Here is a 15,424-nt window from a genome sequence, read left to right as displayed (position 1 = left end):
AGGGAAAGAGCAGAGGGGAGGAAGAAAGTGGGGCGAATCTGAGGGAGGAGGAAAGAAAGGGGAGGAAAGGCGGATCACCCCCCATTCCCACGCCCCAGCCGGCCGAGAGAAGGCCCGGGGGAGGGATTGCCGGCCCGCCCGGGGGAGGCGCCGCGCACTCACTAGCGCGGCCGGCCGTAGCCCTGGCTGTAGACTGCGGCCGAGATGGCCACGATGAGGGCGGGCGTCCCGTAGCCGAGCAGGCAGAGCCAGCGCGTGCGGAGGCCGGGCCCCGGGAACACGCGCACCACGAGGAAGTAGAGCTCCAGGCCCTCGAGGCACATCCAGCAGAAGGCGGCCAGGAAGCAGTAGTGCAGCAGGCCGGCCACTAGGCGGCAGCGCAGCCCCACCTGCGCCCGGGGAGACAAGGCCGGGCCGGCTCGGTCAGCCCGGGGCTCCCGCCCCCCCCCCCCCCCCCCCCCCCCGGCCACGAGGCCCCGGCTGCTCCGGGGGGGGGGCGCGTACCTGCCCTTGGCCAGGGTTGGTGCTGCCAGCCAGGAAGACGGCGGAACCGACGAAGAGGCAGAGGCACAGGTGCAGGTGGATGGTGGTGCGGGAGCCTTGGATGGAGCGGCACAGCAGGAAGGTGAGGATGCAGAGCAGGAGGCAGACCAGGGACACGCTCAGCCCCACCTGGGTGATCACCGACAGCGTCCAGTCCTGGGGCCAAGCAGAGGGTCGGCGAGCTGGCCAGGACCCAGCCGGGGCCCAAGATCGGGGGTGCGGACCGCCCTCCCCTGCCCCTCCCCCACACGCGCCCTTCCCTCCTGACCCCATCCCTGCTCCCCTCCTATGACGCCATCATTTACTTCTCCGTTGCCCCGCCCCCTCTCACCTCCACTTCATAGTGGGCCACGAGGATGGCGAAGCTGCTGAGGTGGTTACAGCTGCAGGTGGTGCTGCTCTCATTGGTCCCCACCCGCCGACAGCCCGCAGTTGCCCAGTGACCGCTCCCATTATTGTTATGCTGCCAGAAGGCACAGATCACTTCCTGCCTTGGCTTCAGGCTGGGCTTTTTCTGTGGGCACAAGAAGCGAAGGCCTTTGTGGCTGGCAGCACCTGGTGTGGGGCCGAGAAGGCTTCTATCCCAGCAGGGAAACTGAGGCTAAGCCCCGAGTTCCGGGCGGGGGGAGAGTCTGGGAATCCAAGGTTAAAGAGTTCAGCAGCCCAGGGCTCTGCCGCCGACCTGGGGCCGGGGGCGCCCCGGAAAGGAGGCCCCTGTACCTCCTGGGCAGCCCGTGGCAGCTTCTCCAGTCATCAAACCTAAAACGACTAACCATTCCCCAACTGCTCCCCTCCTGCCTTATGAGGTCAAGTGGATTAAACTGGATTCCTTCAATTTGAAGATAACTGTTGATCTGTCATGAGTCTGCTTTTCTCCAGGTTAAACATTCCCAGGATCCTCCGACTGATTGACTTATGTCTAGGACAGCACAGATGGGACTTGCCAGTTCCCTCTACCCCCCAACCCTCAAGAGCACTCACTGAGTGGGTGAAGGCAAAAGTGACAGGGGGGTTGAGATATGCCGTGTTCTTGTTGCTCAGGAAGGCCGTGCTGACAGCAGAGAGCAAAACGGGAATGCCCCCTTTTACTGGGCCTTCATTCACTTCCTGTAGATGAGCCTGCTTCTCAGGGTCCAAGACGAGCGGGGCTTGGGCCAGCAGTTTCTCCATATTAGAAGTGGAGAATAGGCCCACAACAGCTGGTTCTGTTGGAGGCAAGTAGTGATTTAGCCCTCTTCCCCTCAGCCCTGGTCCCCTGCTCCAATGCCATCTCTTCCAGAAATCTTCCCTCTCCCCTCCCCAATTCTGTGTGCTTCTCCCCGGAGGATTTCTCCTATTTTTCAATCTTTTTCTCATGTTGATGTGTTCTAAATGAGATCGAATGGTTCCCTATGTCCTGAGCTTGCTCAGGTACAGCTTCTGTCCCTAGGCCTGAAATTCTTTCCTCCCCTTCTCCATTTCCTGTTTCTTTTTTATAAGCAAATTCCCATGCCAGGACCTCTAGGAAGTCTGCCCCAATGCCTCCGGGTCCATAAGGACCTTTCTCCTCAGACTTCACACAGCATTTAGTTTTGTATTTAAGGCACTATTGAATATAATTGAACCTTCTGGATTTCTTTCTCTTCCTACTAGATTATAAACTCCATGAAGGCAAAAACCTTGTCTTATCCAGACCTTGTATAGCATCCAGTTCCTAGCAGGTGCTTAACCACTGGTGAATGGATGAATGTGCACCTGCTCACCAAGGCCTGCTCTCTTCCTCTCACCTGATCATTTGGGCCAGTTCTCACTCTACCAGGTCACTGGCCTCAGTTTGTCACCTGGCCTGTGGGCTTGCCTCTTTCCCAGCCTTTCCTATTCCCCTGGCTTGTCCCCTGTTACCTGAGCCATCATCCTTCAAAGCCAGATTCCAGTCCAGTGCCATCTTTGCATGGCTCCTGCCTATCTCAGTGATCCCCATCGGTTTGTCCATAATCTTCAGGGACAGTTCTGAGGAAGTAGGAAGAGTTCAGCATGGAAGCTGGGAGAAGCTGCAGGGGGAGGGGGGGGGGAACTGGGTGGGGCTTGCTCACCTGTGCCGTTCTTAGTATGGAACACTGCGCCTCCATTGGGCATGGCCTGGGCAAGGTCTCGAAGGATATGTTCAGTGATAGAGAGCATGTACGTGGCCACTTGAAGCCGAATCTCTACAGGTAGATGCTCCATGTTTTGGGATATCTTCAGAAGTTGCTCCATATCCTGCACAAAATTCTGGGGTTGGGAGAAGGAGAAGAGTGAATAAAGCTATCAGCCTTCCTGGGTCCCTTACTGCATTGGGAAACCAGGCGAGCCAGCAGAAACTGTTGCTGTTCATCTATTGAAGGCAGATCCAGGACACCATGAAATTCACCCCAAAATGACGTGTAACTCCTATTCTTTCCCTTATTTTTTTCCTGCCTCAGAACCCCGATCTGCAATAAGCAAAAACAACTAGGGGTATTTGTGTGCATGCATGTGCTTGTAGGGTATCAATATTGGATCATCCAGTTCAGCTTCCTCCTTTTTCAGATGAGGAACTGAGGGCCAGAGAAGGGCAGTGATGAATAAGGTCACTTGGCTGATAAATAGCAGTGTTAGGGTTTGAATCTAGGCTTTCTGACTCCTAAAATCCTGTTCTTTTTATTATGTTAAATTTGCCCAAGAGCTGGAAGGATCTTAAAATTGGCATCTGTCCTGTCCCCAACTCTTTTCCTTTCCTCTCCATCTACACCCTAAGATTGGATCTCCCTAGGCTGGACGTGCAGTGGCCACTCACGGACCTGATCTAATCAGTGCTGATGTGCGTGGAGGCTTTTAACCTGCTCCACGTTTCTGACTTAGACTGAGTTGCTTATTCTGGTTATCTTGTAATGTAAGGGATGGTGCCATCTTGGTGCCAGACCAGGGCATACCCTACCCATAACCTTTCTAAAGCTCGGTCCCTTGAGCCAAAGTGATTCGCCAGCTTCCATTCTCCCCACTGGGAGGGACCAGAGTGGTGCACCATCAGGCCCAGCTCTACTTTCATTAGTAAACCGAGGCTCACAGATTTATTACATGATTAACACAATGTACCCAAAGATCAAGGAAGAAATCTGGAGTCCAAAATAAAATCTGACTCCTAACTCAGTACACTTTTCATTACGCTCCCTTGCCATCCCCTGCACCTGTGTGTGTGTGTGTGTGTGTGTGTGTGTGTATTGGATGGATAGGGGGGCCAGGTCTGTGCGTCCTGGTGTGCGAACAATGTTTGATGGGCATAGGTCCAGCTGTCACTCAGTGCTAAAAATAGTCCCTTCTTTCTCCTAGGATCCAGGGTCTTCTTACCTCAATGGAATTTTGGGCAGAGGCAGCTTTGAATTTGCTGGGCATAGAGCTCAGATGGCTGAGGAAGTCCTGGAGAAAAGGAAAACAGGACTAAGAATTAGGGGTCCCAGAGCCTAGCTGGGATAGCAGGGGGAGAAGGAAGGGGTCAAGGAGGGTCTCAGGATCCTACCAAATACCCACTCACCTGTTGGACTTCAGGGGGTGGTTTCCAGGAAGGGATGCTGATCTCTATGAAGGAGACAGGGAAGGCAACACCATTAGTGGGGAGGCATGGAAGCAGGATTTACTGCTAGAAGGAATTGAGAGAAAATTGCACCCAACTTCACTTTATAGCTGAGGAAGCTGAGCACTGAAAAGTGGGGAAGGGGCAATAATAAGTGGCAAAGCTGAGACCTGACTGCAGGTCCAGAGCCTGTTGCCCTCTGCTTCCCAGGCACGATCTCTAGCTGAATGTCCCTATGTGAGCCCTGCTTTGGCCAAGGCCCAGAGCTGTGATTATTGATAATAAAGCATCAACAAAAACAACTCATTCCACTGGATGCTTTTCACATCCATCTTTTTTCAGTAACACTTCTCTCCTGATCCTTTCTCAGCTTACTCAATCCAAGGTTTCCAGACCCATGGGAGCCCAGGATGAGGTACAAGAAAGGCCTAAAATCTCAGGATTCTTAACCTGAATTCAGTGACTCTGGTGTATCCAAAGAGAGATTTCAAGGAGCCAGGGAATTTGCACACACACAAAAAAGCTTCATTTTCATTCACATCTAAATGAAATCTGGCATTCTTTTCAGTTATGTTAAAAGCTTTCTTCTGAGAAGGGACCTAGAGGTTTCAACAGACTGCCAGAGGAGATCCCAGCATGAAAAGGTTCAAACCCTCTGATTGTCAAGAAGGGAGAAGTGAAGGGCCCTGCCTATGAAGATGTCTTCAGTATGGAGCACAGACCGTATCTGGTCCCACATTTCTCTGAGTTCTAGTCATCTTCCACCTGCCCCAGATTCTCTCAAAATCTACCCAGACTCAACCAAAGTCAAGTGCAAAGTAGGGATCAGTAACCTGCCCTTCACTAATGAGGAAAATTAAAAGAATTCACTCTCCCCCCAACAGAGGATGGAGCAGGGGTGTGGGCCCAGAGGGTCATTTAGGACAGGCAGGGCCAGGACCTGAACTTCATTTGTAGGTTCACTCCCTTTCTATCTGGCCTGGGCCCCTCTGGCAGAACTGGTATTAACATGGGTGTCCTGGACTCCTGTTCCCCTCTATAGTCCCAAGTCCCACTCTACCCCCCACTTCCACTTTTAAAAACAGGAACCTGGACCTCCCTCCTGCCAGGCTTCCCCTTACAAAGTCCAACTCAGTGGCCACCATGGGTTAGAGGCTGGGGTAGGGAAGAGACAAAATCCTCCTTCCTCACCAGTAAGGGATTGGAGGTGTATTTTCAATTCTCTTCCTGCCCTGGTGAGTTAGACTCACCCTGCCCAAGAGAGGCCTAGTTAGCTTCTTAGCTCTTCTACCCAAACTGAGGTTGGGACTGTCTGAGGGTGAAGGTCAAGGTTAAGAAGTCCAAGGTTAGCTCAGAACACTGTCCCACCTGGACAGCTACAAAGCCTGCCTTTCCACACCTCCGGGAGGGGGCTGGATCTCTCTCCAGGGGAGCAGCCTAAGCCCAGTGAGCGGCTAGAACAGGGAATGCCAGTCAGTGCCACTGGATCAGACTGAGGAATTCTGTCCCCAAAGCCGTTGCTCTTGCCACCAAACTGTTCCTGGGCGACCTCCGTGCCCACAGGGGCTCCAGGGTGTCTGCCTGGTGCTTTCCACATGCTATTCCCTGCAGTGCTTGGGTCCAGACTTCCTCTCCCAGCCCACAGGTTCCTGGTTTCATGTTTTGTGGCTGACTCCCTGCCATGGCTCTGGAAAAAAGCCCCAACTCCCCCCACCCCCACCCCTGGGTGGCCTTGCCCTGCTCCTTTAGCTCTGACTTTTGGAGGAAGCACCACTCCTTCCCCATACAAGCTGTTCTCTGCCTTGGCTGACTCACCCAGGGGGTTCTCATGAACCTCCTGAGTGCTTCAGTTCATCCCCTGGGAGTCCCTGAGCTGCCTCTCCCGGTTTTATAGGTATATGTACTCCTAGGGGCATACCTATACTCTGGTTCTTTCTGCTTTTGGCTACCTTCCAAAGGGTGTATCCATACAGACCCCATGGGGTGCACAGAGTGAGCTCTTGAGCATTCATCCATGTAAGAAGAAGGGAAAGGGGGTGAGGAGCAACTATGGTTTAGACACAGAAGAGATCCGGGTGGGGCTTGCTGGCATCTTTTGCCAATGTCTGTCTGCGGGGAAGGATGGGAACTGGGCTGGACAGAAACATCCCAAGCCCTTGGAACCCACAAATCTCTCCCTTCAGTGTTTATATCACTTCCTGGCCTGGGCCTCTGGAGACAATGATCTGAGGAAAACCAGTTTCCTTCCATTCTCCTCTTGGGGTAAAATTGGTCCAACTAGCAGACTCCTATTTATTATAGAATTAGAAAACTGGAAGGGAATATAGAGGTCATTTGATGTAACACCCAAATGTTACAAATGGGGAAACAGACCCAGAGAGTGTGTGACCTGCACAGATTTACACAGGTATTAAGCATTAGAGGTGAAATGTGAGCCTAGGTACTCTAGCCCCAGAGTTCTTCCTACTGACTCACAACGATGTCTCAGTTGCATTGTGACTTCCCCACAATACTTTGTACTCGCCCTTTCTGCTTCCAAAGTCTCCCTCTACCTTCAACCTTCAGTCACCTCTCATTTGATTTTTCATCTCTCAAATTTTTATCCAATCCAGATACTGGTGCCTTTGTCCTAGGACTCCCTTCTCAGTGCTATTTCTGCCTCATAATCTTCATCTTCTGTTTTAATTCCTGCTCTCATTCTAGGCTATTTCATACAGACTGAAGATCCCTCAAAAAACCTAATCCATCAGTTCCTTAGTCAATTCAAATCTCATCACTTACTTCTGTGCTCCAGTCCATTATACATCTTTGATCTTAGCATTGCCCTCATATACTCATACCTGGTAGTAACAACCCCAGATGCTGATGAGGTCACTAAGTAAGGACTCTGACAGTTAAAGGAAGAAAAGATACAGGATGGTAAGCTGAGGAGGGCAAGACAGGGATTCTAAGGATGGGGGAGATCTGGGTGTTTACAGAAAACCAGGAAGGAGAGGCTGATGATTTGGAGGGAGAGGTTAGATCATGGTCTCCAGGACTAGCTCCTGGAGAGATAAGAGGGCATAAAGATGGAGGGTACAATAAAGGGGCTGGCTTTGGCAGGGAAAGGAGCCGTCTCTTCCCCAGAAACAGGAACAGAAGAAAAGGATAGGTCTGGGAGGCATGATGTCCAGGAGGTGAGGGAGCTGGAAGAGCAGCCTTGATCTCAGGAAAGCAGGACAGATCCTCTGCCAAGACCCAAGGAGGAAGAGGGTCATAGCCACAAGGGTTTTAAGGAGAAAGGGCAAGGCTTTGAAGTGCCCCATTAGAAGATTAGAAGCTTTAGGAGCATTATAGAGATTACATGGTGGACAAATAAAAGATTTAGCCAGGTAGGAGGCTCTGTAATCCCTGCTGAGGGGAGGGAGACTGAGGTGGATCTCTTGAGCTCTGGAGTTCTGAGCTACAGGAGGGTTAAAGTCAGTGGAATGTCCACTCTAAGTCTGGCACCAATATAGAGACTTCCTGTTTGGAGAGGGCTGCCAGGCTGCCTAGGGAGGGGAAAGCTAACCCAGGTTTGAAATGGAACAGGAGAAAAGTCTTCCACCAATAAATCAATTGTGGGTGGCTGCTGCATTTCCAGCTTGGTAAGAGAGAGACCAAGGAAGGAAGGAAGGAAGAAAAGAAATAGAAAAAAAAGGAAGAATAAAAGGACTACTGTCTAGCAGGGAAGACCTAGTTAAAATCAGACAACAGAATTTGATCCAAAATATGGGATCATGTGCTTAGAGCTGGAGGGACCATCTTAACGGCCCCTTTTTAAAGAAAAAGAAAGGAAACCCAGATTAGGTAAGTGACTAGTATAGGGTCACACAACCAGTAAGTATCAAAGGTGGGACTTGATTCTCCCTCCTCTGACTCCAGAGACAAGGCTCCTTCCATTGTTCCCCTCAACCTCCCAGTAATAACATGATTTTCTTCAGCAGCTACTTACAACCTGGCTATGGATAATAAGGACAATTATATATAGCCTTTATAAAGTAATTTACAAATATTGTCTCCAATATTTGATCCTCACAACAACTTGGAGACAAATGCTTTTATTTCCATTTTACAGTTTATGGAACTGAGGCAGGCAGAGGCTAAGTGTCTTGCTCAGGATCACCCAAGATCTGAAGTCTTTTTGACTTCGGATCCAATACTTTCCCCACTGTGCCCACTCGCTACCTCCAATCACAAGCTCTCTGGGATTTAGTTTTTCTACATTTTGATTGGTTTTCTAGTGCTCTTAGACAAGGATATTGTAGGGACAGATTGCTGGCTTTGGAGTCAGAAGACCTGGCTTAGCTTGGGTGATCCTGGGAATATTAGTAGCCTCTTACTGCTCTAAGCATCTCTTAAGACTATAACTATCATGAGTAAGAATTTATAAGTAAATGTTTGGTGGAGTGGGAAAAGCATTCTGCCATGATCCATGATTGGGAAACTGCTGCTTCTCATCCTGTCATGTCCTGCCTCTATGCCTTTATCCAGGTTGTGTCTCCTTCCTGGAGCATACTTCCTCTTCATCCCTGCCTATCAGAATCTTTTTCTGTTCAGTTTAATTCAGCAAACAATAACTGAATGCTGCCTGTGTGCCAGGCCCTGAGGATACAAAGCCAAAACCAAGACAGTCCCTTGTCCCCAAAAACCTTCCATTCTACTGGAATCTTCTCTGATTCCCTCCCCCTTTCTCCAGCTCAAAGAAATCCCCTCCCTGTTCACATTTCCCCATACACAAGTTTTTGTTATTGTTATTTTTCTCTTGGGGGAGTGCCAATCACAATCTACTTTGTGTTCCATTTGTTTATTTCACATAATTTCCCATCCATTAAAAGTTCCTTGAAGGCAGGGTCTATGATAATTATTGTTATTTGTATCTCTTCAATCCATAACCACTCAAAAATGACCATCCACACAGGAAAGACCAAGAGGATGAAGAATGTCTCCAGCCCAGATTGTTTTGTAGTTAAATGGAAAACCTATAGAATATACTCATCTTTATGAATATTTGGGACCAACAGTACAGATAGAAATTGAATTGGGCTCAAAATGAAGCTTAGAATAGCAGTATAGAGTTTAGGGAATTGTCAGTCTTCTCTAATGACCCTAATTTCTTCTGGTTAATAAAGGTCTATTTTCAATATTGTATTCCATTGGCTGTGAGACACAGAACATAACTGAGGACCTCACAGGGGACACTAGAGAAGCCAATGAAGACTGAGCCCCTGTATCAACAACCAGTGAGGAGCCCCAAAGAACAAAGGGTACAAAGTCCTCAGAGAAATACATGAAAAAAGAAAAAGATGGTCTGGGGGTATGAGAGAGTGAAGGAAGTCAGAGAGCTGATCTACATGCTCAGTCAGAGTTAGAGACTCATGGAGGAAGGCCAGTGGGTGGGCTCCCTGTGGCAAAGGGAAATCAGCCAGGAAGGATAATGACAACGGCCCATTTCTGTGGCACCTTAAGATTTACAGAGCCTTTCTTTGCCACACCTTCCGCAGGTGGGCCAGGGGTTCTGTAGATGAGCTACCTGAGCTCTGAGGGGGGAGTGACTTGTACATGCTCCCAGAGTGGGCACTGCCAGTGCCTCAGACCCAGGACTCCTATTCTGAAGTAACCGTCCTTCCCAGCAGCCTGGCACATGGCCGCCTCAGTGCTCACAGGGTCCCAAGGTTTCAGGGCATCTAACTAGTGTTGCCCAAATTCTGCTCCATAGAACCCGTGGCTCCAAACTTGTTCTGGCTCAGAGGTTCCTGGCTCTAACCCTGCCTTGGGCTCAGGAGAGCAGCTGAGGTTCCTGCTTGGCTGGACCTGCCCTGGTGCCCTGGCTCTGACTTCAGGGGAAGCGTCGCCCCTTCCCCATCCAGGTCCCTGATCCTTGGCTGGCTCCCCAGGGGCTTCTCACAGACTCCCTGGGTCCCCAGTTCATCTCCCCTTATGGGATCGTAGGCGCTCCTGCTCCCTAGGGACATACATACCTACACACTCAGCCGGGTTCTCGCGGCTATGGACAAAGCCCGGTTTGCATTTGCACACATAGCTTCCGACAGTATTCTCACAGACTCCGTTTGGCTCACAGAGCGATTTGTTCTGACATTCATTTTTATCTCCAAAAGGAAGGGAGAGGGGGTGGTTAGCGACCTGAGTTTGGGCCCAGCAGGGACCTGGGGCTTCCAAACCCTCAAGCACCGCTTGCCCCATCTGACTGGGCTGGGCAGGAACAGAGCCAGCCTCGGAGCCCTGGTCTCTCCCTTCAGTCTCCTTATCCCTCCTGGTTGGGGCCTCCTCAGACAATGATCCCAGTGACACTGATTTCCTTCTTGGAGACTGACCCAAGCAGCCTCCTTCCCTCCCCCATCTTCTCCCTGCTCCTTTTTATTAGAAGGTCCTGGAGCTGGAAGGAAACCTAGAGGTCAGGTGGTCCAAGGTGGGGAAGAGACTCAAGCATCAAGGTGGGGTTTGAACCCCAATCCTCTGGATGGAGAAGAGGTGACGAATCTCCCAGAAGTCAGAGCCAGGGAACTAGGGCAGAGCCCCCCCGGGGGGATTTGGGCTTTTGTCCCAAGCCGATGGCAGGGAGTCAGCCAGAAAACACTAAACCAGGAACCTCTGATCTGGGAGAGCACACATGGGCCCAAGCACTGCAGGGAACAGAATGAGGGCCACACAGCTCTACACCCTGAGTGTGTGGACACTGAGGCAGCAGCAGTGGTCTTGGGGACAGGACTCCTGGGTCTGACCCACAGGCTCTCCCTTGAACGTACCCATCCAAGGTACTTCTTGCCTTGGCCCTGATCCTTGACTGCTCCCCCCACCCGCCCAAGGGACTTCTCATAGACTAACTGAGGGCCTCAGTTCATCCCCTGGGAGTTCCTGGGCTGCCTCTCCCAGGGACTTACCTACGCATTCCATGAAGTGATTCCCATTTCGTTTGGCGAATCCTGGCTTGCATGTGCACATATAGCTTCCAGGAGTATTTAGGCAGACCCCATGGGGGGCACAGAGAGAGCTATTGTGCTGACATTCATCCACATCTATAAGAGAAAAGGAAAGGAGATGAGGAACACCCTAGTGTGGACACCACAGAGACCTGGGAGGGCCTTCCTGACACTCTGGCACCTCTTGTCATGATCTAGCTCCTGAGGACCATGGAACTGGGCTGTATAGAAACATCCCAAGCACCTGTATGTGCACAAATGTTTGTGGCAGCCCTTTTTGTAGTGGCTAGAAACTGAAAACTGAGTGGATGCCCATCAGTTGGAGAATGGCTGAATAAATTGTGGTATATGAATATTATGGAATATTACTGTTCTGTAAGAAATGACCAACAGGATGATTTCAGAAAGGCCTGGAGAGACTTACACGAACTGATGCTGAGTGAAACGAGCAGGGCCAAGAGATCATTATATACTTCAACAACAGTACTATATGATGACCAGTTCTGATGGACCAGGCCATCCTCAGAAACGAGATCAACCAAATCATTTCCAATGGAGCAGTAATGAACTGAACCAGAGAAAAAACTCTGGGAGAGGACTAAAAACCATTACATTGAATTCCCAATCCCTATATTTATGCCCACCTGCATTTTTGATTTCCTTCACAAGCTAATTGTACAATATTTCAGAGTCTGATTCTTTTTGTACAGCAAAATAACGGTTTGGTCATGTATACTTATTGTGTATCTAATTTATATTTTAATGTGTTTAACATCTACTGGTCATCCTGCCATTTTGGGGAGGGAGTGGGGGGTAAGTGAAAAATTGGAACAAGAGGTTTGGCAATTGTTAATGCTGTAAAGTTACCCATGCATATATCCTGTAAATAAAAGGCTATTAAATAATAATAATAATTAAAAAAAAAAAAAAAAGAAACATCCCAAGCTCTTGGAGCCTCCAGACCTCTTCCATCAGTCTCCATATTATCTTGTCCTTGGCCTCCTGAAGCAGTTATTTCTGTGACACTAATTTCCTTCTATTCCTTGGTTTGGGTCAAATTGACCCAGGAAGCAGATGGCCCTTATATACCAGGTTCCAATGGGGGGCTGGGAGCTCAGTGGCGACAGTGCCACGGCTAGAGTTAGGGAGACTCATCTTCCAGAGTTCAAATCTGGGCTGAGACACTTCCTGACTGTGTGACCCTGCCACTATCACTTAACTGTTTGCCTCAGTTTCCTCATCTGTCAAATTGGCTGGAGAACAAAATGGCAAACTACTCCAGTATCTCTGCCAAGAAAACCCCAAATGGAGTCATGGAGAATGAAACACACCTAAAATGACCCAAGAAAAAGAGTTGTTAGGGAATCTAGAGGTCACCTGGCCCATCAGCCAGATGTGGAAACTGAGGCACAGAAAGGTCAAGTGGTCTGAGGTCATAAAGCTTGTTAGGGATCATTGAATTTGGGGCTTATTCTCTCACATGTTTAAAATAGAAGCTTCTTGAAGGCAGATGGTCGCTTTCTCTGTTTCTGCCTTTCTATGTCTGTGCCTGTCTGTCTCTTTGTTTCTGTTTCTGTCTCTGTCTGTCTGTATCTATCTCTCTTTCTCTCTCCCCTCTCTTTGCATTTTTTTGCTAATATTTATTGAATTGCGGTGCATAATAAATGCATCAAAGATGCCTTTTCTTGCACGTTGGCAGAGGACTCCCACAGCCTTCTCCTAGTGACCCGGATGCTCTGCTCTCCAGTTGGGGTGAAACATGGCTCTGTGGCCTTAGAGGGGCTCATCCATTTGGGGAGGAGGGGGCTGCATCTTGTGTGAAGGCCATTACTTTCAAACTCTGCCCCACTGGTTGAGACCATCCCCTTTGCCTTGGAAAGAATCTAATTATCCAAACAAACTAGAACTCTCAGATCCTCCAGAACTAGCAGAGAGTATGAAGGTCACTCTTTCAGTGGAATCAGCTTCTGGCTTAGTGTGAGGGATAGGGAGGGCAAGACTGGGAACAGGAAGGACAGGACCCTCCATGGATCTTCTCAGACCCTTCTCCCTCAGAAACTAGGACCTACAAGAGTCCATCTCCCTGTGCTGCTGCATCAAAATGTGGCTCAGAGATTCCTGCTGGCCCTCAATAAATCCCTGGGTCCTTCAGCTGATCTCACAGAGCATCTGGTAATGAGGGCATCAGTTTCCTGATCAGACCAAGGATAGGGATTGGATTAGATGGAGGCTAAGGCCTTCTGCTTTTACCCAAGCTTGAACTGCTAGTTTCTTTGGTGTCTCCCCCAAAGGCCATTGTCAGGGGAAGGTCCTTTCCAGAGTCAACCTGTTGTGGATTTCCTCCAAGAAATGGACAAATTTCATCTCCCCTCCTTAAATATCTGTACTGGTGAGAAAAAAACAAATATGGCAGATGGAAATCGGAGATGCTTGGGAGGCTTGGGCCCAGGAGGGGACCTGGTACATTGGGAGAGAGGGGGCCAACAGAGGCAGGCTTCTATATGTGCTGGAACCTCTGACTCTTCATAAGAAAATAAAAAATAGCATCTTCCTCAGTCAGTCCACAAGCATTTATCAAGCACTTCCTATGAGCCAGGCACTGTGCTAGGTACACTAGGGGTACAGAGAAAGACAAACGGTCTTTGCACTGGAAGACATGCTCACAGATTAATGGGGAACACAGCATGCAAACAAATGTGTGCAAAGAAAATCCAGGAGGTAAATTCAGACAGCAGGGAGGATTTTGTAAACCTTAAGTGTCATGCAAATCAAGGTATTAATCCTAAGAATTCTCCTCCCATCCGGTCACCTAGTTGGCTTTTGGGAGGCTGAGCCAAGAGGGAGCCCTAGCCAGGACGGAGCAAATGGGGGTGGGAAAGAAAGGACACAAGAAAATAAGTGAGATGGCCCATGTCATAGGTGCAAGGGGAAGGGAAAGGCTAAGGGATAGGAGAGGGAAAGTGGCAGAGGGCAAAGAGAGCTGGGCGCAGAATGAAGAAGATCTGGCTTTCAGTTTCCCCTCAGACCCACACTAGCTCTAGGAGTCTCCAGGGTCCCCGGGTTCCCAGTGCCTCAGGCACTAAGAGTACAGTTGGCAGGGCCTGGGTAGAGAAGTCACTACCTACTCCCCTGCCAATATCCCTTCTCCCTCTGTCTCCTGAATATTGGGTACTACGGTGCAGCATTGACAGGAAGGTCAGAAACTTGTGGCCTCAGTTTCTGCAGAATTAAAGAGAGAGCCAGAGTCAGGGAGGGGAAGGGGCAGGTCAGAAATGGCCCCTCTAAGTGGGTAAAGGGCACTGGCCAGAAGTGGCCCATGCAGGGAGGGACTTCTCTGCCCTCAGCCTCAGCAGCAAGAGCTCCTCCCTGATTCTCCAGCTAGACAAAGGATGCAGCAAGGACGCAGTTACCTTGACAGTTGTTCCTAGTGACATTTGAGAACTTCTTCTCCCCAGAAGGAAGTGCATATCCCTCTATGCAGGTGCAGTGGTAACCTTTGTTTTCGTTAACACACTCTGCATTCTCACCACAAGTGTCATTGGACAATGCACATTCATTAATATCTGCAGCAGAAGCAAAAAAGAAATAAAACACATTTTTGCACATGGCCAATGTGGGAATTTGTTTCACCTACAGAATGCTGCTTTTTACAAGGCTTTTTTCCTTTTTAAGGAACTAGAAAGAAGAGGAAAGAAATGATTATTGAATTAAAAAAAAAGGGAAGAAGAGAATAGAAAAAAGAAAGGAAAAGATCAGTAAGGTAATGGAAGGGCATCTGTTCAGGGACAGTAGCAAGCCTCATCTCTGAATTCTATCTGGGAATATTTCTGCTGACATAAATACAGAAAGCTCTTTATAAGATATGATATGGTAACTTGAGGTGGTCAAGACAAGGATTTCTAAGGATGGGGGAGATCTGGGTGTTTGCAGGCAGCAGGCTGGTGATTTGGAGGGGGAGAATCAGGTCATGGCCTCCAGAGTCAGCTCCTGGAGACATAAAAGGGCATAAAGATGGAGGACACAAGTAAAGGGGCTGGCCTTGGCAAGGAAAGGAGACATTTCTTCCCCAGAAACAGAGGAACAGAAGAAGAGGATAGGTCTGGGGGGCACGATGTCCAGGAGACAAGATAGCAAGGCAGTTGGGGTTAAGTCCCTTGCCCAGGGTCACATAGGACCTTCTGACATTTGGCTGGATTTGAACTCAAATCCTCCTGACTCCAGGGCTAGTGTTCTATCCATTGAGACATCTGGTTGCCCCTAAAGCTTCTGAAACATTACAAAGATTACACTGTGGAAAATTAATGGCTTAGCTAGATAGGATGCCCTGTGATCCTTGTTATCTGAGAGGGAGGCT

The 15,424-nt window shown here is 49.4% G+C and overlaps 1 protein-coding gene across 1 annotated transcript in view; it reads right to left on the bottom strand.

Annotated features, from left to right (window-relative positions):
* The window catches only part of ADGRE5 (adhesion G protein-coupled receptor E5), a 33,833-nt gene that overhangs the window by 2,589 nt on the left and 15,820 nt on the right, over window positions 1–15,424 (bottom strand). The window contains exons 5-14 of the mRNA XM_031947706.1: window positions 11,032–11,166; window positions 10,111–10,239; window positions 4,073–4,116; window positions 3,889–3,957; window positions 2,616–2,793; window positions 2,425–2,532; window positions 1,525–1,748; window positions 875–1,057; window positions 505–699; window positions 163–389 (exon numbers count right to left, since the gene is read on the bottom strand). Of these exons, the coding sequence (XP_031803566.1) occupies window positions 163–389; window positions 505–699; window positions 875–1,057; window positions 1,525–1,748; window positions 2,425–2,532; window positions 2,616–2,793; window positions 3,889–3,957; window positions 4,073–4,116; window positions 10,111–10,239; window positions 11,032–11,166 (1,492 nt within the window). The remainder of the gene's footprint in view (window positions 1–162; window positions 390–504; window positions 700–874; window positions 1,058–1,524; window positions 1,749–2,424; window positions 2,533–2,615; window positions 2,794–3,888; window positions 3,958–4,072; window positions 4,117–10,110; window positions 10,240–11,031; window positions 11,167–15,424) is intronic.

Source organism: Sarcophilus harrisii, chromosome 1 (assembly GCF_902635505.1).
Source record: "Sarcophilus harrisii chromosome 1, mSarHar1.11, whole genome shotgun sequence".
NCBI lineage: Eukaryota > Metazoa > Chordata > Mammalia > Dasyuromorphia > Dasyuridae > Sarcophilus > Sarcophilus harrisii.
Note: the sequence above shows the minus strand (reverse complement) of the source record. Positions and strands in the feature narration are given on the sequence as shown.